At 39.2% G+C, this 24399-nt stretch overlaps 1 protein-coding gene across 1 annotated transcript in view; it reads right to left on the reverse strand.

Moving 5' to 3' along the window:
- The window catches only part of SAMD12 (sterile alpha motif domain containing 12), a 155756-nt gene extending 131919 nt beyond the window's left edge, over positions 1-23837 (reverse strand). Inside the window, exons 1-2 of the mRNA XM_009881028.1 lie at positions 23795-23837; positions 22774-22952 (exon numbers count right to left, since the gene is read on the reverse strand). Of these exons, the coding sequence (XP_009879330.1) occupies positions 22774-22952; positions 23795-23837 (222 nt within the window). The remainder of the gene's footprint in view (positions 1-22773; positions 22953-23794) is intronic.
- Positions 23838-24399: the final 562 nt, after the last annotated feature.

Raw genomic sequence — 24399 nt, forward strand, 5'->3', positions numbered from 1 at the left:
TTCAAGCAACACCAGGATTGACCCAATCCAGTACCTTCTGTACCAGTGCCACAAGCTTAAGTGCACTACAAACAGACTGCAAAGAGGGGGAAAGGAAACAAATTGTGAAAAATAATGAAATTGATCAGGAAAACAAGAAGTTGTTAGAAGGAGTTAACTCCCTCTTTAGGCTGTCACAAGTATAACCATCAACAAGGAAGGATAAAGTTGTCCAAACAAATATCACTGAGCATTATCCTTATCGGGATAAAGACAGTATCCAAACAACAAGCAAGGATAAATAAGGTGACACATTTCCCGTGAGAGTACTCTCTTTCAATGAGATATTGCACTCTGAAAGCAAGAATCATGACTGGCAGATGCCGGTGTTGCGATAAATGGCAGTGGCACTATCAGCAAACTATGAAGAACAGAAGTGTCAGGATGAGAAAGGAGAAGACAGAGCAGTCCTCAGCATTATCAAGAAGCTTGCCTGACATCATTCTAATCGCTACCAAAAATCCTGAAAGCCACAAACCGGAACAGACAGGCCAACAATGCTTAAAATAAAACCACCAGGACCAGGTACACAATCGATTTTAGGTTTTGATAGCCAAATCCAAATCAAAGAGTGTAATGCTTTAAAATTCATCGAAAAACACTGCAATTTTAATCTTGCCAAACTAAGGATCCATTTCAGTCAGCGCAGAAGATTCCTTTCAGTCCAAAAAAAAAAAAAAATTGCTGTTGGATATTTGCAGAGGAAATGCAGAGAGGGAGAGTTGCTCTGTCCATGTGAAGGTTCCTACTTCACAAGATAGGCAATTGTTTAATTGTTTGATACTTCATTGAAGTGGCTTTGATTCCCCTTCTCTACTTGAGACAATTCAAACCTGTCCAAGTCTGGGCTCTAACTATCAGTATCATATATGAGAGATTCGAGTCTTCACAAGTAAATACAAATCCTCCTGCTTTTACAAACAGAAACCTACTCTGAATCCTGCATAGATCTGGAGAACAGACAATTTCCGTTCACACAGCAGGTGCCCTCCTAGCATGCCTTGTGCAGCTATGAAGATAGAAGGTTCCTCTTTGAACTTCTCTAGCCTGCTTGTTACCACTATTGAGTCAAAGAAGAAACGGAAATAATTTCAATTAACAGTCCTGTATTAACAGCAACTTAGAAGTAATTAACTAAACTTTATTACAAGCACATGTTCTTTATTGCACTTAACCATCTACTACAGCAAGATTAAAAATTCGAGACATTCACCCTCGACATGGCGCGCATAACTTGCAGGTTAGCTCATCTTTTATCCTGTCTTAAGGACTAAATACTACACTTACTGCGAAGAAGATTTATGGCGTAAGTCTTCATCACAGAATACTCCGTTCAGACTGGTGGTAGGCACAGGAGAGCGCCCCATCTTGGTTAAAGCTGTAAGTTCAAATCCATTCAGGTACACATAGAAAATCAAACAGGAATATCTAATAACTAAGACAGTGATGAAATGTAGCTCCGCCTTTTTCAACAGTTTGTCCCGAACTCAGAAATACCATCAGAGCAACTGAATTGCACCTTTGAGGAAGTTTAGTATTTGTCAGAAATATTTTCTCCAGGTCTAGATTAAAATAAAAATAAAAAAATAACACCACCCAAACCCTATATATACTACAAAACAGACAATTATAAAGGAGTCTCCATTCCCACTTTTTTTTTGTTTTTTAAACCAATCCTGGCACCTCTGCAAGTTGCATCTTAGGCAGTTACATCTACAGTTGAACTAAACTAAGATTGCTTAACAGGAATTCCATTAAAATAAATACAAACCAGGTGTATAAGTAGGTCCACTGATTTTCTTAGAATTTCTCACATACTTTTTTTAAAGATGATCATATAGAAGAATTTAGCTAAAATACAACCTGTAACAGCAACAAAACCCACTGGCCAAACTAGGCTGTAAAAATGTTTAATTTGCATGAAAGTATCAATAATGTACTGAAATCTTGTTCCTCTTTAATTACAGACCAATAAACAGCAAAAGACAAGCTAAAAATGTAAGGATCTGAAGGACAGCACAAGGTTTTGATTTTATACTTGCAAATTCAATAATAAAAGTTAAAGGAAGTCAGTCAGCCTGTATTTATTTTGTGGATCATGAGAATCCTCCTGATTGGTAAGCGTGTATATTTGGTGATGCCTTATCTGCAATTCTGCAGTCACTTAATTGGATTCTTTCAAAAACAGCTCAATTGTCAATAGTTAGCAATGGGAATGACAAAACAGGCTGCCTTGAAATGAGAGCAACTAGACAGGACCATGACAGTTTTAAATGTATCATCTGTTTCATATTCACATTATCCATACTAACATGGATATGAACTGAAATGTGTCAATTAAAAATTATGATGTGTAGCTTAATGGTAGAATTTTCTAAGGCTTATAAAAATTAATTTTCTTTACTAGGAATACTACTATAATACAAATAGTCTTTATTTAGCGGAAGGAAAAAAAAAAAAAAAGAGGTTGTACAGAGCAGTACTCTGATCTTTCCAGAGATTTCAGGTAACACCAGTAGCAAAACATAAATGCATATCAAAAACCCCAAGTCCTTCTCCTTACAAACTGAGTTTAAAAAAAAAAAAAAATCTCCCCTATGTTTCTAAATGTTCAGGATATTCTAATAAAAATGTTATTCAAATATAGGCTAAGCCTAATCTCAGAAACATGTACCTAACAGTGTCAGTGAGGGTTATGTGCTTTTTGGTGACATGCTTTTTAAAGAGAAACACATCTATGGCATAATACTGCTTTTTCCAAGGCAGTGTACTCTGGAGGAATTATCTTTAAGATACTAGCAGAATTTTTTTTATTCTTGGGATTTACTGGTAGAGGTATCCTGACACAATAAATCTGTCCGGCACAGACCACACCTCAATCCTTCCATTTCTAATTACAGTATTCTGTTGAGAATATACCTGACACGTCACAACGTAGGGTTTGAGAAGTAGCCACATATTTTTTTTCATAGTTGCTGTATGTCAGAGGTGAAGGATACAGTCTATTTTTTCATCTTAAAGACACGGACAGGGAAGCATTTCTATATGAGAAGAGCTATAAAAGAAACTGTTACTTGAGAGTTAGCAGGTAGTGAGGTTAATTCCACCATTAGCTCAACAAGAGTACATTTGTACTAGGAGAACATCTAACATCCTAAGAGGATCTTAATCCCTATTAAATAATGACAGGTTGCTTTCTTACAAGGTTTACTCCTTCTGAGTGAATCACATTTTTGGCACCTTTGTTTCCAGCAGATGTGCCAATTAGGAGGCTTGTACTGTAAGAAGCAGTATAACCTTTCCATGCCAACTTTCAGTCTTTATGGATAGGCTCATTCATATGCAGAAGGCAAGTGCAGCAGCCAAGGCATTTCATACCCTAACAGCAATCAAAGTTTTCTAGATATCTTTGCCAGTTGACTCTTAACTATGTTCTCCTGAGCCAAATACGTTTTGAGGAGAACAACTTTATAGGCCAGACGTGTACATGGGTATGAATAAGGAAAGGTCTCTGAGCCTCAGCTGACGGGTCAACCTCTTGCTTCCCAATAAGACCTTGCTTCCACTTCCAGCAAAGGCAGGAGAAAAAAGGCAAATGTTGATAGAAGAGGAAGATTAGCCCAGCCATCTGATGCATGCAATAGCATCTCAATGCCTCTGCAGAAGGTCATAATGGATTTCTCAACTTAAATAAATATCTAGAAGGCAAATACGTTACTTATTTTTCAAAATAAGCAGGGCACTTCTGACGTCAATGTAATTTCTTGCCAATTGCTTTTGAGAAACTAGTCTTCTCTCTCTAATAAGGGAATTCCTGTGTCCTCTTATCATCCCTATGAAGTCCTATATTCATAAGAAGAGCTTAAGCACTACAATGCCCTTTTATCCCCTTTATTAGAGAAAGCAAAAAGCCTCAAACTGAGATTCATGAAGGCCAGCCCCTCCTGGCTAGGAAGCACCCTCAGCTAGCCAACAAGAAGATACAAAAAAAGCCACAGAGCACAAGTCCCATATTCACATCAAGTCCAGCCCAGGCCAAACGGGACATCTCTTCTCACTCACAGGAAGCATCTCTTCTTGTAGTGCAGCAAATAAACTTGAAAGCAAAAGAAAAGTCAGAAGCTCGTCCATATTTTAAAAGAAAACAGAATGATGTGGCAGCAGCACCGTCTCTGCTAAAAAACTTGAAGATTCGGAGCTAGAGAGCCCACACAGATGGGACTCAGCAGACCAGATTCAAGGGGTGGGAGGGGGGTGGGGAGAGGAACGCAGAAGTTAATATTGTTGCCATGCTCTGAACATATCTCCTAGATCAAGCCATTCATGGGAAAATGGGACTTTCCCAGAAACATCCTGACAGGCACCACGAGGAGGCTAAGCAGGGGAGCATCTTCGGTTCCAGGTACCATTTGTAAATCCTGCCCCAAATGTCCCAGCAACATCCTCCTGGGGAAGGCAGCTGTGAGATGTCCCTAGCAATTTGGAGTTGAGATTTTCAACAAAAATATTATGCCCAGCTGACCTCAATAATAAGGAACTGGGGTTATAAGATGAATGTGAGAGAAGGGCTGAGAGAAGGTAAATTAAGCATTGTGAGGAATGATAGTCATCTGCTGTAACGGGTCGAGTACATACAATATATATACTTTCTGAAGAGAGATCTGTGAAGGGATATCTAAATCAATGTGCTGGGAAGACGAACTGGCCCTGAATAAGAATGAGAAATATTTTAATTACATTTCTGAAAGGAATACAGTTCCTTTCTGTATCTTGAATCATTTGCTTGCAGTTTAAGATTACATGAAAAATTCACGCTAATCCTTCAGTTTCTGTTTGCAGAAAAGACCAGTAGTGTCAGGCAGCGAACAGCAGGCAGTTCTCAAGATTCACTCCAGGGGCAAATTCAGCTCACAAGCCAAAATTTAACTCTTGGTTAAGTAGCTGAACTGCATAAAGACACACATAACTTTAAGCATCTCAAATTCCCCACTAGGTCTGCCATGCTGTTCAGCAGCCCAGATCAGGGCTTTTGTCTCAATAGCAGCCTTTGGCAAGTGATATTTTTACACAATTAACACGTTTAACTTTTTTTCCTCCAGAGCTGGCATATTTTCTGAATAATAACAAATGCAGGCAAGTCCAATAATACTTCAATCACATTAATAAGGAAATCTTCATTTTTATGCAGCTTTTTATATCCATCCAACTACCGATGACTCCAGGTAAAACTCACAATTGCACTGACTCATTTAAGTCCTTTCTAAGAAGCGTTACATTTAATAATAAACTAATTCCTATCTATCCATAAACAGCAGGTAAAACTGCAAAGTTAATATGCAAAAGAAAACTTTAGAACTGCAATTGACTTACCAAATCTGCTTTGCGGTTTTATTTTAGACCATGTTATTGCAGTGTCACACAGGTCAGGTGCCAGACTGAGTTAGTCTGCTATATATTCCCCAATCCACAATTTTTGTTCAAGGTTTTTATACTGGAAGTTTCTGAATTTGTCCAAGTTCAAAACAATACAGGTTCACAAGCAAAAGAAGTTGTTGGTAAAATTCAATGATGGAGGATGTTTCAAAGGAACCTAGTCAACACCTCTTTTTTTTTTTTTTTCTGGCAGGCCCTCAAAAGCCTTCGTTTTCTAATCTCCCAGACATCAGAATTCAGAGAAATGAAGTGTTAAGGAACGTTACCAGACCTTTTACATGAAAACACAGTCAAACACAGGCAGTGTGAGTAAATAGCTGATATAAAGAGCACCATCTACTGACAGGCAGCATTTTGACAGACCCAGACAATTTTGCAAGGCACTGCATGGGGCTTCCAGACAATCTAGCTTTTAAGGAATTCAGCTTTCTTTTGGAAATGTGTAGTACTTTTCACATGTTCTTTCTCACCTGCCCTGTCTCTTGTATGCCCTTTAAGCTGTTCTCCTGCTCGCGGCTCAGGAGACAGCCCACTCGCTCCCAGACACAGCAGCACAGCTGTAGCAGGCAGCCCCCCCTTCTTCCCATTTCCATTCCACTCCGTCACTGAAGCTTTCCACATGGAGCCGCTCACCACTGGTACATAGCTGCTATACCGCCATTTTACAAGAATAAATTAATATTTTATTGACAGCTGTTTATGAGGACGTTTCCAAAACCTCCTTAGTCAACAAGGATTTTCCACTGAAGTTGAACACTCTTGAACCATCCCTAGATGAGATGCAGTCACCTCGTGATTACTGACAGCTTCAAGGTTTACTTCATGAGATGAAATATCTTTCTGTGTTCTCATGGAACAGATTACATAGAGGTGGAGGTTTCTTCCTCACTTTTATCCTACTGCTGCCTTATTTCTTTGAACACAGTACTATAACCTTTTATTATTTTACTGCACAAAATTATTAGCAGATGCGCATAAGAAAAGGCTGTTTCCTGACAGACAAGAAAAATATTATCAATGCCTACAAATGGTTCCGATGCTATTCTCTTGGCTAGTAAAATCAGAAATAACCTTTAGGAATGCTTTTTAACGTCTTGATCACTTCTAAATCCAGGCATAATACACAGTAAAAATGCACTGAACTATTACGGCACATTGTTTGAAAGTACTTGCTAGCACTATCTCAGTTACTTACTGTGCGAGATTGTGTTGCAACACAGTAAGAGCTAGATTATTTTTTTATATATTTTTGGAGAGAATAAAAACAGTAAATTAGAATAACTTTTCTAACCAACTGGTTAAAATTCACTGGTCCTAAAGGCCTTCGCTAACAAACATAAGAACTACTTGTGATAATTAATCTTGAAAGTGAATGTAGAAAAGAAATATTCACATACAGCTTTTGCTTTGTGTTGCTTCACAAATTAAAACATCAATAACACATCTAAAGCTCATCACTTATATTTTTATATTTCACGCATATTCCAAGGTCAATGAAACTCAATTCACTGGTTTTATACAATAATCTTTATCAATCTATTTGATTAAATAATCCTAACAGGATTAAAAGAGAAACAACCGATACGAACTTTGCTAAGGAAGAGGTTGTAGTCAATCGGTTTATACGTGTGGCAGATTAATACCCATTAATAAAATTATGAGAGGAACTTTCTAACAGGTAGGAAAGTTTCAACTTCTACCTTGTTTTATAGCACTACTTGCTTGTGTCAGCACAGTTTTATTCTTCTAGTGTATTTGCATGCAGCAGCAACAATTTTCTGGTTTTGCCTCCTCTTGAATTCTAAGATTTATATATACAGTGGGATATTCAGACTCTTCCTAGAAATTATTCTTCCTTTGCACTATATTTCATCTTCTGCAGACAGATTCCCTTTTGCTGCACGTATTCTACTACTTTGCTTGACCTCCATCATCCACCTGCTATCCTTGCAGTATTTGCCTGCCTTGGCTTTTTCTTTCGATCCTTTGAGCTCAATCATATATCCCAGTCTAAAAGATGGATAATTTCACTGCTCCTCATTCTATTGTTTGCGTAATTATAGCACTGGACACAGAGGGCTGCTACATTTCTCTGAACAAAAAATGTTTTCAATCTCCCATTTCACTGTAAGATCACCCAATTCTCATCTCTTACACGTGACGACAAACTGAAGCATTTGGTAAAGCTGCTGAAGTGGTATAAAATCAAAACACATTTGGTTATTAAGGTTACTACTCTTAGATTGGAACTCCTGTTCCTCCTAATCTGATTCAGTCTCCCCCTAGCTCTGTTTCGACTGCACTTCCACAGACTTTTCTCTCAGCAGCAAAAGCAGCAAAGCAATACTCTCCCTAACTACTGGCAGCATGGCAAAGTGATTAAAGTAAGACAAATTAACAAGGAAATGCTGCCAAAGGGGACAGTTCTCATTGGTTGCTCTTGACCAACTATTACAGAGTACTCTATCACTAATAAAAGCCAGAGTGCGATAATTCAGGTGAATGATAAATTGATCATCAACTCACTGAAGTCAAAGAATTCAGCAGTCAACTTAACAAAATGAGAGAAAGTAGGGGCTGGGGACTGAAACGTGCTGCAGGAAATACACCACTAAACAGGATGCTCCACCATCAGCTCGGTTCAGCTAGGACACCCTTGCACTTCCACTCCATTCTGCCCCCCCTCCAACCTGGTAGAAGTCTTTGTAAGACCCTGAAGGCAATCAGGGTTGTCTGAAAATAATAATAAAAAAAAAAACCACCCCAAAACAACAACAAAAAAACGGGACACACATACACACACACATAACAGCCCACAAAACCAGAACAAAAACCTAGCCATGGGAGAGGGGTATAGGAGGAAGATGACGATGAACATGCAGAGAAGAGTTGAATAAGAATTTAAGAATTTAATCAACAGTGAGCCAGTTTTTTATTTGCCATCGTTATGCCATGAATAGAGGAGATAATTTAATTTTCAGTTTGTTTCATGTCTTTAGTTTATTTTGTGTTTTTAAAATCCCTTGCAAATTCCATAAAATATTTTAGAGCACAACAATAGGATGCACTCTGGTGTGGGAATTTTTCCCCCCAAATGTCAGGCCTGTTCACGTAACCTGACTACATTCTACAGTATTCTTTTTGGAATCAAAAGCTAAGACAACTTCCTTTCCAATTAGTCTTCTTTTTGGCTTTTATCAGCATTTTGGTGTCCTTTGGAACCTGGAAACCAGTGCAGGGGAGAAAAAGGCAACAGGAAGAAAAAAAAAAGAAAGATAATATCTTACACTGTTTTACTTCCAGCAAAAGACAGAAGGGGTAATTTGTACTAACGGACACATACACCTAATTGAATTTCATCTGAATTTGGGAGTTTAATCAACATGCTGAACACTTACCTGATCTGAGTATTTCATTTGGCACAGTTCTTTATTTTTTTTCTCCCCTTCAAAAATATTGTTTAAAAATTAAACCCTTCCAATACTAAATTATTTCAACAGAGACTAAGGAAACATGAATCAACAGCTATGGTAAACAAAGCTGATAATTATTCAAGCAAAAAACTTTTCCGAAATAATCTGCTCCCAGTTACTATGGACAATTAACTATAGTTTGCAAACCATAAAGCAGCCTTCCCTACAGAAAAAGAAAACAGCAGTGACAGTTTAATAAGCATGAACTTTAACAAGGACTTCAGATTCTTCTACAGTCAACAATCAAGGTTTCAGGAAAGCTTAGTACATGGAATAACACTCTCAGTTTTCCTCATCAACTTCACAAATCACTGTCTAATGCTGAAATGTTGACAATTAAACTATTTGTTCTTTAGGACAAACCTGAAAAAAAGCAAAAATTCTGAGTCACCAAAAGAGAAGTAAGTTTGAGACAGTCTTATATCTGAAGGAGAACATATGATTGTGATAGTCTTTATCTCCAGAAAAAGTTTTTCTATTTAATCAGCAAGGATATCGATTATTTAAAAATACATTTCAAACCATACACAAGCTTTATTTAGATAAAAGACTATTATCAGCACAGGTATGCTGAAGTTCAGTCACATCTACCTTTTCATAATGAAAACACATTCACAAAATCCTTCACAAGCTAAAGCGTACTTCTAAGATTGAAAGCAATCAGCCTTGAATGAAACATGAATTAATAGCAGTTCTAAAACCATTAGATACAGACTCTATTGTCATGCTTTTGTTTAAAGCAAGGAAAAAAGGCAAAAAAAAAATAGAGGGTGTCTAGGTCAGCAAAGTCATCAGTAGTTGATGGATGCACTTACAGACATTATAGAAAAGAGGAAAATAGGCAGAACATAATACCACTTAGGAGATTCTCTGTGTTAAGGACAGAAAAAAAGGCCTCGAGATATGCAGTAATTCTACCTTGTTCAGAGCTGAAGGTTTTCTATTTTTAGATATGGATGTCAAGGACACATTTAACCCTAGAAGTGCAGCTCGATGCATCATTACAATATTCATTCCTAGACATTGGTAGAATTAGAAATATTCATTCTACCAAGTACATCTTCTGAGAACAGCCCCTACCAGTAATAACCACAATCTCTGGGTGAGGAACTAGGAGGTAAAGAAGATAGAAGAATTGATGCTCCAGACCATGTTAATGACTGCTAGCAGTTGTGTGGAGACCTCCAGGTAGGCAGGAAATGCAATGTTTATGTTGTAAGAAATGGCCAACTTAACAGTTTCCTATAACCCAAAACCCGGTGGCCTTGCTCCCCCTCCCCAACAGCCCAGGCTGCACGCTCTAGCTGCTTCTACCGTTGCAGCTCTTGAGGGTGCAAGAAGAAGGGTCACATCTGTGACCTACTGTGGGAAATAAGATGGACACAGCTGCTTTCTGAAACCCATGTTGAGCTTCTCCCACTGTACACTCACAGTCAGACTAGTGGGAAGCCCTAAACAGATTCTGCTGGTTATTCAATGTGAATCAGGCATAGGCGGGCTTTAGTAGCACTGCACCACAGGGACCAGGATCAGCATCTCCCACTTCAGGCAACAGTTTGCAAAGCAAGATTGAATACTACATCAGTTTTAACTGGTTGTAGCTAACTCTTTGAGTCTAGTGAACTCTTTGCTCTCCATAGTGGGGTAGATGAAGAGAAAAGATACAGGCTGTAGGGGTATTGGCAGGTGAAGACTGAACTGGAAGGCAAAAGATGGCCATGTGTTGGTCAGTAGGGTCTCACGGGGCTGGCAGACTACAGATGGCAACTGGTATACTTAGAGAACAGGAAAACATCACAAGTTTGTATGAACAGAACAAGAGACTGTTCAAAAGCTAAAATAAGTAAATAGCCTAAAACCAGAAGGTAATCTCTTTCCTCTTCTTAAACTGTGGATTTGTTGAAGGAATTGGATTCATGTTCCCTAATCTCTTAAAGGGAAATTACTGGTGATGTTTGATGCCACTATCACAAACAGCATTTGTCTTTTCCAACTGCTGAAGGCCTCAGCTGCACATTAACATTTATACCTCCCAAATGCAAAGAAACACACCGTTGTACTGCTTCCTCCCTCCCTCTGCTCGCCCATTGCAAACCTACAACACTTCCTTTAGTTTAAGAGTCTGTCATACTTGGATATCATTCTTAGTTTCAAACGAACTCTGAAAATGCCCAGAGTGGTTAATGACAATATAAAAGTACTCCATTAACATAACTAGAAGCATAGAAGTACTAGAAGTAGGACACAGGCACTTAAAGCCATCCCCAGGCTGAATCACTGTATCAAAGCTTCACTTAATGGCATCACAACCAAGGAAACCCCATGCTACTTACAAATCAGTTGGTCAAAAAAATTAAAGAGGGAAAGGGAAGAATTGTCTCTCATTAAAAACTACATTCTCCTTACCTTCTGCTTGCCCCACTGATAATAGACAGCATCATAGAAAATGTCGGCTTTAACATTTGGGAGTTGTTTCCCCGCTCCCTGCCGTGGCACATCAGCTACACAGTAATCTACAGCTGACTGTGGAATAGAGATAAAACAGAAACACTTCTGACTGAAGTCCACATTCAGAAATAGCTAAAAAGAACTAGTATTTGCAAAGTGTGAAGTGAAAGCATACTGAAAAGTCTCCTTGATTTCAGAGGTCATTATTGTTGGCATTTTTGCAGCGCCTAGAGGCCCTAAATGAGACAAGATACCCCTCAGAGCCAAACACCGTGTGCGCTCCAATCCCCATCCACCAAATGCTTCCAGTCAAAATCAGAGGGATGACACAAAGCACCAGTGGTGCCTTCACCACTACCCACCATGGAAAACAGCTGGACTCACGGAGAGGAACAGACACAGGCAGCAAACGTGCTGCTGCATTGGTTATTCTCGGGCAGCCTGACCAAGCCAATGTTGTCCAGTTTTCAGGGACACGTTGCAGAGTTTTTGGACAAACAATTTCACATACATACACATGCAAAAGACAAAATTTTGGTAGCAAATCTATTCCAAATCTCAGTTTGCTACTGAAACCACAGTTCTAATTGGTCCTAATTATCATCATTCTTCTACAGTTGGAAAACTGAGCCACAGAGCAAGAACTCCACTTCTACTGAAAAGCGACGGGCTTCTGAAGTCCAAGACCAATTAAAAGAAAGAGCGAAAACGAAACACACACACACTCCGTTCCTTTTAATCCAAAAGACAGTCTTTTTTTTCAGATTAAGCAGTATTTGCTTGCTAGAAGATCATCTTGAACATAGCCATATACATGGGACTACTCTACCCTAAGCATTCAAAGTATGATTTGAGGTAAATGCAGCTTCTGAAAGACAGCCTCCTAATGCAAGGTGTCACCTCCATCAGACATTAATAACCATTTCAACATCAAACGCCGAGGCTGGTTAGCGAGTAGGGCAGAGGACAGAATGGAGTTTGAGATCCCTAGCTTACACATAGACACTTAATTTAAGTTGCCCTCATCAGCAAATGCAATTCCACCCATGGTAACTGAGGGCAAGACAGACTCCACTCTGCCTCAGGCCACCCTTTTCCAGACTCTCCTAATGAAATCCCTTCCCTCCTCAGCACACCTCTGCACTGAGGGAACGCTTGACAGCTTGATAACACAAGAAACGCCCTTCAGACATTATCAAGGCTATTACAGTCCCACACCCCTTTTGTGATGGTGACACATTTCACTCCCAGTGCTCAGCAATTATGTTATTTTTTTCAAAATGGAAAAGAAAAAAGTTTCCACTTGTAGAGAGCAAGGTAGACTACAGCAATTGCTAATCAGTTTTGTCAGAAGTGTCCAGCAAACACATGTGGCAGATTAATGAAATTATTGTTATAACTCAGATGAGATGCGCTATTTGCAGAACCTGCAGTGCCAGCAGTGGAGCATTAAACTGCATTCCCATTTTAAATGCTAAATTGGTTCTACAATACATTTCGTAATCCCTTTAATCACAATGCTATTATTTTCTTTACCGGACAATTCTATACTTTTCCTTCCCCATCAAGGCAGCTGTGTCATTAAAATACTGCTTTATTTTTTCAGCAATCTCTATGAAGCCTTTAAAGTAGCTTCAAAGTGAAAGCAGAGGGTTTGGATGGCTTTGTGGAGCACCTTCATAACCAGGCAAGCAGCAGAACTGGCACTATAAGTACATTATGCATCCACACGCTGTATGGAATTGCTTTTTCCTCTAAAAGCCGCTCCATCTTTTTATCTATATTTCTTTTTCCCCGAAGAGAAGTAGTTCTTTTCAATAATGTGTCTGGTGTCTACATGTGTCGATAGTATTAGACATCCCACTTATTTCTGAGAGTACTTCCATGGCTTTTTACTGCTTATGTTTGCTAATACATACTGCAATTGCTGCTCCTTTTCACACTAGTGTAATGGGAAAGAACACAAATTTCACACTGATAGCTTTTACAGGGCGACAGGCGCCAGATCAGACTACATTTCCTTCCTTATGCTCTTTCAGCTGCCTCTTCGTAACCATCTGCTCTCGCCTGCCCTATATGAGGACTGCATTTGCTCCCTGCAGCATAAACCACCGCTTTGCTGTGCATATGTGCAGCCCCTAGCGCACCGCAGGGCCACAGGCTGCGCTGCTTCCCACGGGCCCACACCTTGCCGTCCTTCCCGTGAAAACACTGAAAATGTTTTCATTGTCGATTTTTTGGTGGAGGTCCAACTGTAAAAACCCTGACAAACAGAAATTTCTCTTCCTATTATCACCTGATGGACTGAAGTCATAGATAGGGCATGCTTGTAGAGACAAATTTCATAAAGGATCCCTTTAAATCATTTGGAAGGTCAATCAATCATGGTCTTCGTGAGTAAACTTCATCTGTTCTACTTATACCCATCTAAAGAGTATTAGTCTGAGCTAATTATTTTGACTTACTATGGGGAGAAAGAAGAGAAGCAATAGGAAAATAATCCCACCTTGTGATGGGGGTTAAGGAGAAGGAAATGAGTAACAGCCCTTTGCAGATGCCCTTCATCTTCCCCTCGCTGTCTTGGGCAGAGCACAACAAACTAACTCAGGCAAGTTCTCCCACTTACACGCGGCTGCTGTCAGGGCAGATGATATTTCAGAATCCCCAGGCACGCAGTCAGGGCAAACACGATGAATGGGAGAAGCCAGACCTTTTACGCTGAATGTAGAAACCTCACTGCAAAAATGTGGGCCTTCATATTACAGTATTTATAACAACAATGGATGATATAGCAACGGGGAAAAACATACAACAGCAAGAATACACTTGGATTCTGAATCAGGCATTTGTCCTCCTGTGATAAGCTGCTTTACAGGACCCCAACAGAGAAAGGTGTTTCTTGTTTCCCTGGCTCGTGACAATGTAAATCCTGAACCAAACAGCTATATTCTGCACTACAGGTAGGGTTATTCCAGCACTTCATTCACACCAGTAAAACCCCAGAGCAATAAACAAAACATGAGCCTCAGCTGCTTGAAATGTACAGGGTCACCCAGAACTCCTGTTTCACCGCTCAGGATAAAAGGTTTGTTCACTGCACTGTTCTGAAACTTCAGACTTCAGCCAGAGGTCACAATCACATTTACAGGCTAGGACAGGAAGAGATCCATACACATCAAACATTTCAGCCACCAATTTAGACACCTGAACGCAAGACAACATGCATACTTCTAACTACGCAACACATGAAAGAAAAAGTTTATGGAAAATGACGACAGAAGCGAGCACACCAATTACTGTGTATAACTAATAGTCACAGAATGAGACGTTAGAAAGGCACATTGCCCTGAAGGGTAATTATTTTAGCTACTTGATATTAACATTTACCACATATTTTAAAATCCACAAAAAGTGGTGTTTTGTCACTGTTGCAGTGAAAGAGTGGGGAGAGGAAAAAAAAAAAAAGAATTAAAAAAAAAATAATCACGCTCACATTGTATCTGTTGGCTTTCATTGTGGTGATCCGATCATGGAATAGAATCATAGAATCATTTAGGTTGGAAAAGACCTTTAAGATCATGGAGTCCAACCATTAACCTACACTGCCAAGTTACCGCTAAATGATGTCCATCACCACATCTATATGTCTTTTAAATACCTCCAGGGATGATGACTCAACCACTTCCAATATGGAGATCGGTAATCTGTTAACTACTTCTGGTAGTTCCGCCTGGTGTAGTGGAAGGTGTCCCTGCCCATGGCAGGGGGGTTGGAACTAGATGATCTTTAAGGTCCCTTCCAACCTAAACCGTTCCGTGATTCTATGATGATTCTTCACCAAAACTGACTACGAAAAGCAAACTTTCTGTCAATGGACATTTCACCATCCCGGATCTGCACCTCCACTGGGATAACATGGAGGGGTCTGCAATTCAAACACCCTCCCACCCTGCTGCACAATTTTAAAGCAAAACCTAAAGGAGTGGAACAGCCCAGCTGGGGGTTATGCCAAACCTTCCCTTCAACAGATGAAATGTTTGCTGAAGTTTCACAAGAGAGGGATAGTTGGAAAACAAAGCAAAATGGTAAAACCTCATTGTCCCAGTTCAGTGGCCATTGGCATTTCCCAACCAATTGCAAAAAAATGAAGAAAAAAAAAAAGGGGGGGGGAATAAAATGGTCTTAGTACACCAAGCAGCTACGCTGATGAACACGTATGTTCCATCATAATCATCACCAGGACCACTGCTTGGCAAATACTGTCTTTCTCATCCAACCCATTTTATAAGCCTGACCAAAAAGGATAAACACTGTGAAGCAGAAGCCACTGATTGAAAAACCTGGAGAACTCTTCTAGAAAATTACTTTTTCTAGTCTCTCATTAGAGAATAGTACCAGAACATTTTTATTTTTTAAAATAACTGCCAAAACACTTCTATATTTCTAAGAAGAATTCTCTAACACCATTATTACTCAGAAGCCTCACTCTTTTGTGCTTGGACATTTCATCACACACTTGACACACACCAAATATTTCCTGAGCAAAGCAGAACTCCCAGGAAGCCAGAGGAGCTGCTTCCACCCCAATCAGTCCTGCACCGGGCCCAGTAAACCAAGATAAATTCTCATCCTCTTGTTAGCGAGTTCAGTCAGCCCTTCAGTGCTGTTCCATGTAATTCTGGAAAAAAGCATTCTTTTTAAGAAAGCAAAATTAACCAAAAGAATTAATGGGCTACACTGCAACAAAGAAGTATAGTCTACTGGTATTTATAGAGCACTTATCAACAGAAGGCAAGATAAAAAAGCTTCTCACTTCTTTTACCAGTTTCTTTTCGTAGTTTACATGAATATTTTAAAGGACTTCTAATTTGTCTCTGAGTCTGATAAAAAGAAAAAAAAACGCCATTGCTAACACAAGATAAAAAGTCTAACTGTAGTGGTTGCCATTAAAAAGCCTTTATTATTTGCTACTGCTGCTACCACATAATGAGACAAAGTATGTCACCAGATATGCACACCTTACTTAGGAATCAAAACTACCTGAATAAATAATCTTCTCCTAATAAGTGACAGACCAGATTTGGGTTTCACGCTCACAATGACCAGGGCTTTATGAGTGCAACATGTGGGAAGCCTTGATAAAAGTTAATACTTCTGTAAGAGATGATTTTCTGAATTTTGTTAGGAAAGTTACCTTCTGTTAAACCCTATACTCAGAGAAGTACACAACTGCAAAAATATAGAATCATAGAATCCCAGGTTGGAAGGGACCTTAAGGATCATCTGGTCCAACCATTCCTGGCAAAAGCATGGTCTAGCCAAGATGGCCCAGCACCCTGTTCAGCTGAATCTTAACAGTGTCCAATGTTGGTGCATCCACCACTTCCCTAGAGAGATTATTCTAATGGCTGATTGTTCGCATTATGAAAAATTTTTCTCGTGTCCAGTCGGAATATCCCCAGAAGTAACTTGTACCCATTACCCCTCATCTTTTCCACGTGACTCCTTGTAAGAAGGAAGTCCCCATCTTCTTTATAGCCATCCTTTAAATACTGGAACGTGGTGATAAGGTCTCCCCTAAGCCTTTCTTGATGCTGAACAACCACAGTTCTCTCAGCCTTTCCTCATATGGCAGGGTTCCCAGTCCTTGGATCCTCTTGGTGGCCCTTCTCTGGCCCCTCTCCAGCCTGTCCACATCTTTTTTGTATAGCGGGGACCAAAACTGAATACAGTATTCCAGGTGTGACCTGACAAGTGCTGAGTACAGCGGAATAATGACTTCTTTATCTCTGCTGGTGATGCCCTTGTTGATGCAACCCAGCATCCTGTTGGCTTTCTTTGCCACTGCAGCACACTGTGCACTCATAATAAGCTGCTTGTCCACCAGGACCCCCAGGTCCTTTTCCACAGAGCTGCTCCAAGCCAGGTAGATCCCAGTCTGTGCTGCACTTGTGGATTATATTCTCCCAGCTGCAAGACCTTATTACACTTGACCTTGTTGAAATTCATAAGGATCCTGTTAGCCCACTCTTCCAGACTATGCAGGTCTTCCTGCAGGGTGGCTCTCCCTTCCCAAGTGTCCATCTCCCCCCTAGGTTTGGTATCATAAGCAAACTTCGTCAGGGTATGCTTGATCCCATCATCCAGATCACTTATGAGGATATTAAACAGCCTTGGGCCCAGTATCGATCCCTGGGGGACCCCACTTGTGACAGGCTGCCATAATTTGGAAAGAAGCTATTTACCACTACCTTCTGGGTACAGTCTGTCAGCCAGTTCCCCACCCACCGCATAGACCACCTTGACTAGACTGTAACACACCAGATTCTCTAGGACAACGCTGTGGGGAACCGTGTCAAAAATCTTGGAGAAATCCAGGTAGACAACGTCCACAGGTTGTCCCACATCAACTGAGCAGGTTACTTTGTCATAGAAGGCGTTCAGGTTTGCCAAGCATGATTTGCCCTTGGCGAATCCATGCTGGCTTTTCCCAATCACGTACTTTATCTGACTTGCGACAGCCCCCAGGAGGATTCGCTCCATGACTTTCCCAGGGACTGAAGTAAGACTACCAGGCCTATAATTTACTGAATCCTCCTTTAAGCCCTTCTTGTAGTTTGGGGTGACTTCAGCTTTCTTCCAGTCTTCTGGGACATCCCCAGTTCTCCACAACTTCTCAAAGATTATGGATAGTGGCCTCACAACAACATCAGCCAGCTCTCTTAACACCCTTGGGTGGATAGCATCAGGGCCCATTGATTTGTAGGGATCAAGCCCCTGCAATAGTTTACATACCAACTCTTCCTTCACTGATGGTGGGTCTGTGTTTGCATCTACCTGGGTTGTTGTTCCCAAGGCCTGGGGCCAGCAGTGCTGGTAAATACAGACATGAAGAAAGTGTTGAGAACCTCTGCCTTTTCAGTGCTCTTGGTCACTAAATCACCTCTCCTGTTTAACAGCAGACCATTATTTTCTTTCTGTTCGTGCTTGTTGCTTAGGTACAGTAAAACGCTAATTATTTTTTTTTTTTTTAACAGAAGCCTAACTCTAAATGTCCTGACTTATTGTATTTATTTAGAGATAGCTATGATATTAAAACCAAACAGAACAGACATAAGAGCCAGAAGTAGCACTCTAATAAAAAAAAAAAGGTAAGAATTCCAGAAAACACACACACCAGAGGTTAGATGTAGAAGGTGTTTAAGAACTAATATACATTTTTTTACATATATTAAAAAAACATCTTTGCTTTCTCCAAGAAGTTTTCTGCTCTGTAAAAGTGTCCACTCAACTGCCTGAATTTTTTTACATACCATGAATACTGAAAAATCAATTACTGACCAAAAATTGTGTATATTGATATACACACCTTAAAATAAATATATAAAATAAAAAAGCTCAGTATTTTTACACTTCATATAATGTCCTTAATTTGCATTATATCCTGTACATTTTCAGAGTCTCGCTGCATTATGCACATCAGTTTAGATAGGAAAAACCTTGGCCTTTTCTGGACTTGCTCACATTTGTAACAAGGTGGTTCCTTAGGGAACCAGTTGAGGGAGACTAAGATCATTGTTCCATTTTCCATTAAGACCATTGTTCCATTTTGCATTAAAATTATATCTCAGCCTATAAAAATTAGATTGCATACTCATCAAGAACTTCTAAAATACTGATCCTTCACTCACACTACACTTCCGGCTGTCTGCATCCCAAATATAGAAACAAACACTTGTATTCCCCCATTTACATTATAGTAGCTGCATAAAAAGGAACTTTAAATCTATCTGTAGTCCATGAGTTACTACTGTTCTGCAAGTCCACAGCTGAGGACAGAAAAAGAAGAAAATACTTCATTAGACAGGATATTTTGTTTTTTCTTTTGGACAGCAAAACCTTAGAGCAGCCAGGGGTTTAAAGTGCTGGAATTGGTCCCAATGAAGACAAATTAGAAAGCTGAAAGCAGAGAAGATGGTCTATAAGGCATCTTACAGTGCTCTTGGTCACTAAATCACCTCTCCTGTTTAACAGCAGACCATTATTTTCTTTCTGTTCGTGCTTGTTGCTTAGGTACAGTAAAACGCTAATTATTTTTTTTTTTTTTAACAGAAGCCTAACTCTAAATGTCCTGACTTATTGTATTTATTTAGAGATAGCTATGATATTAAAACCAAACAGAACAGACATAAGAGCCAGAAGTAGCACTCTAATAAAAAAAAAAAGGTAAGAATTCCAGAAAACACACACACCAGAGGTTAGATGTAGAAGGTGTTTAAGAACTAATATACATTTTTTTACATATATTAAAAAAACATCTTTGCTTTCTCCAAGAAGTTTTCTGCTCTGTAAAAGTGTCCACTCAACTGCCTGAATTTTTTTACATACCATGAATACTGAAAAATCAATTACTGACCAAAAATTGTGTATATTGATATACACACCTTAAAATAAATATATAAAATAAAAAAGCTCAGTATTTTTACACTTCATATAATGTCCTTAATTTGCATTATATCCTGTACATTTTCAGAGTCTCGCTGCATTATGCACATCAGTTTAGATAGGAAAAACCTTGGCCTTTTCTGGACTTGCTCACATTTGTAACAAGGTGGTTCCTTAGGGAACCAGTTGAGGGAGACTAAGATCATTGTTCCATTTTCCATTAAGACCATTGTTCCATTTTGCATTAAAATTATATCTCAGCCTATAAAAATTAGATTGCATACTCATCAAGAACTTCTAAAATACTGATCCTTCACTCACACTACACTTCCGGCTGTCTGCATCCCAAATATAGAAACAAACACTTGTATTCCCCCATTTACATTATAGTAGCTGCATAAAAAGGAACTTTAAATCTATCTGTAGTCCATGAGTTACTACTGTTCTGCAAGTCCACAGCTGAGGACAGAAAAAGAAGAAAATACTTCATTAGACAGGATATTTTGTTTTTTCTTTTGGACAGCAAAACCTTAGAGCAGCCAGGGGTTTAAAGTGCTGGAATTGGTCCCAATGAAGACAAATTAGAAAGCTGAAAGCAGAGAAGATGGTCTATAAGGCATCTTAAATTGCATTCAATACATTGCATTGCTTTGTGCAATGTAAGTCTCACTACTGTGGATATGAGGTATGTGTTAATAATATTTGAATACATAGGATTGCGAAGAAACTTTTTTAAAAACAACTGAGCAATGAGGAAATATAAAACAAATGGATCTGTCCACAATGTTTTATTTACAATACTTTCCTCTATTCCTACTCATCTTTCCACTGTACAGATATGATTGAATGGATGAAGTTTCATAATGACAGCTTAATTCAACTCTTAAAGCCACACAAGTTACAAACCCAACTCTCATTCACATTTTAGAGGATAAAGCAACATGATTTTTAAATTTAAGGCATAGCAAGCCAGAAAGTATGGTCCACCTCAGGCTATAACATATGAAATCAGATGAAAAACATCACTAAGTTAATAAAACACATAAAACCCAAAGTTACTAACAAGGCAGCAATTCATTCAGAAAAAGTCCACTTCAATAGCTTGATACTATTATGCTGAGCTTATTCCATCAAGGAAAATATTTAGTGGCGTTTTGTTTGTTTTTAAATCTAAAGCATGCTGAACTTTCTAAATAAAGCTACTGCAATCAGATGTGGGAAATCAATAGTTGATTTGACCTCTTTAAGAGCACTACGCTTCCCATCTTCCCCAGCTATCTCCAGCAGGGACAGCCTGGGAAATGGTTTCGTATTCGTCAGTCCAAAAAGTACAGTTCAGACAGTGGAAACGGGCTCCATTGCATCAAATCACAGATGTATTTCATCCTGATTTTCCACTAAGATGAGTCTTTTGCAAGCAAAGACAAGCTTGATCTGCCTGTGTTGCACATGAGCCCATTCAATTGGAGGCCCCATTGCGTCATTTAGCTTCTTCACGTCCAAGCTTGTAAGATCTCCTCCGAGCTTAACACACCTCCTTAGCTTTCAGTACAGGGCAGATTTTCATCTGGTGATGTTGAAACACGGGCAGGGCTAGCTTGCTTTTGTCTGCAAAAAGCTGGGTAAATACATTATTAGCTCAGCTTTGTCTCAAAGCCCATCCAAAATTTGGTGGTCTTGTCACCATATGGATGGTTCAAAGCAGTAAGCACAAACCTGTTCGCCAAGGGTTCAAGAGATATCAACAACATGCTTGATAATTGGCCACAAAACAGACTGCAAGTACCAGTGATTTTGATCAAAGCCAACCTGAACTGGATCTAGTTCAATGACTTAAGACAGAATGAAATGAGTTTAAATTGCACTCACTTAAAACTAGGTATTTTAGATAAAAATCAGAACGGAGAAGTCATACCAAGCTTTCATTGTCAAGGCTACTGCCCAAAATGTTTAATGCTATTTTATTCTAAAAGTGAAATACATCACAACTGTTTGCGTATTATTTTTTATACTGATAACAGTAGGAAACTCTTATTTGTTAAGTCATTGAATTAATTGTTACTGCCTTTTCTGGATCTTAAAAAAAAAAAAAGAAAGAAAGAAAAAAGTTTTTGTTTGCTCTGTTAACTCCTGAAGTGTCCAATTCAGTAAAAACTCAATTTTCCACTCTGCAGAAATCACTCCCAAACACTGGGTTTAGGCCTTTAAAGATCAAAAAGACTGACAAGGCTTTTAAAGAGCCTCCCATTTTTTTTAACATTCTCTTACTTTTCATTCTAGTTAAAAACATACCTAATATGACAAATTATTGTATACCCAAAGTGCCTGGAGCACACATATTCAACTTCAGGTAGTCATGTCTGTCGCACACAAGCAAGAAATAGCAGCTTATGAATAAGGACAGACACTTCATTTGTCTTTAGGAATTCACCTCTGAAGTATGTTTATTCACTGACATACCAGATACAGAAGAACTGAGCTGGTATTTTACCTAAAATTGGTTAAGAGTTTATTAAACTTAGTCACCCATATAAAAATCCATATATTCATGGAACTTTTACTTCCTTTACCTGCCTTAGGAAAAAATAAACAAGCGAACAAAAAACACTCAAGACAAACATATCTATTCCCATTCTGGTTGTTACCCGAGTCATTTGGGAAAAAAGTCTTCACAGTGTCTCAAAAAGAGAGATCCCATTATTTTAATTATCTTCATCTAAAGAAAAATAAAATAGTGTAATGTCCAAGATGTGTGTGGGCTAAAACTCCATGGCAACACCTTGCTTCTATAACACCCGCTTCCTCAGACTGTTACTTATGCAGCTTTGTATGTCTTTAACAGGATGATAAATGCTTTTTAAGCAGTAGGCAGGACTTCAAGAAGCCTGGGTTCTTTAAGACTCACCAAAATAAATAAGAACCCAGTCCTACCTACCTTAGATATTTCTGGCTCCACTTGTTGTCTCTTGGGTGTCTCTTTTGACTCAGATCCTTTTGGAGTACTAGTGTTCTTAACAGAGGGGGATTCAACTCCTTCACCTTCAAGTTGCAGATTAATACCTTCTGTGGGGACAGGGTGATCAATACCATTTGGATTCAGATTGCAATGGATAGCTGGGAAAAAAAAAACACAAGAAAACACTGCTTAGAAAAGAAGAACCCAGTGTTAGAAACTTTTATCACAAAGTACTAAGAAGTGCCACATGGTAACCAGAGCTACGTCAGATCACAGCAAAAGAACTGCCTGTACCTTGACATGGATTCAGGGTGAGATATTTGAGAAAGAAAATGAGAGGCAATGCAGCACTCTATAAGGCTATTTAGTGCAGGCTACTGAGTTGAACTGTGCTTTACTGGATTCACTACAGCGTCCAAGACCCTCAACTTACAGCTTTTACTAGGGTAGGACAATGTATTCTTCACTCAGCAATATCTTTTTTTTTTTTCTGTTCTAGGCAAGCAAGTTAAAGTTTTTCTATTACATTTTCGATTACTACAACATTCTAGGCCCTAAACAATGTGGGATAAGTAAGCTGTGCACAGCGAGTCAGCAAGTTGGTCTCTGCACAGAGTAATGACTTACCCAGCTGATTATCTCTCCTTCAGCACTTTGCACCACTGCAAATTACCACCTACACCATCCTAATAAGCAAGAGGGATGTACTCTCTAGGAGCATATAATGAGGTGTGGACTAATAACAGCAGAATAAGGAAAGCAGCTAGAGGAAAAAATAAAACAAATGCAAACCATACCACAGAAATGCACATTTAGAACTACTCCAATAGTTTAATAGTTTTCTGTCCACAATTTCACACTTACAAAGAGAGGAGCCTTAACAACCTTCTTGGCACGTGTAGCGATTTTGAAAGTTGTGGATCCCAAGACAACTTCTCCTTCATGTGACTATCTGATTTTTGCATTCATGCTCCTGGGTAACTGCTACTTTTAGCATTACTCATAATTAAAGGTCCCAACTTCCCCTGTACCCAAAAGGACATCGCTCAGATACTGTGGTGCAATGTTTGACAGACCTGAATAGAAACCCAACACACGATGCAAAATGAAAATAAAAGCTGCCTTTTTACTCTTGCTTGGCTTAGAAGCAAAGGGTGGGGAGCAGGGGAAGGAATCAGAACTGGCAGTTTCTACCAGCTACGGATAAGCCCTTGAAAGTCTCTCAGGGGAAACATGCTCAAGCTGCCGGAGAAGGCAAAGGGTCCTTCAACTACAGCACCTTTTGAAATTCCATTCACCTTAAATCCCAGTGTCTTCATTGAAAACTTTGAGCCTAAATTACAGCAATTCCTTGGTGCCGAATTAAAGCAGAGGCCAAAAAGTTGGCCTTTTCTCCTTGGGGTTTTTAAAAACATCCAAATATTTGTAAAAGGTAAGTGATCTCTCCAAGTACAACAATACCTACATCTGCAAGCTAGGGACTGAAATATCTCTGAAAGGAACATTATGAAGGATAATTCATTAATAACACTGAATGATGGAAAGCAGTAAAGACTTGCAACATGTTTTATTAAAAATTGCTGCCGTTTTATATAGAAGAAGAGA

This window comes from Charadrius vociferus, unplaced genomic scaffold (genome assembly GCF_000708025.1).
Source record: "Charadrius vociferus isolate BGI_N301 unplaced genomic scaffold, ASM70802v2 scaffold2, whole genome shotgun sequence".
Taxonomy (NCBI): domain Eukaryota; kingdom Metazoa; phylum Chordata; class Aves; order Charadriiformes; family Charadriidae; genus Charadrius; species Charadrius vociferus.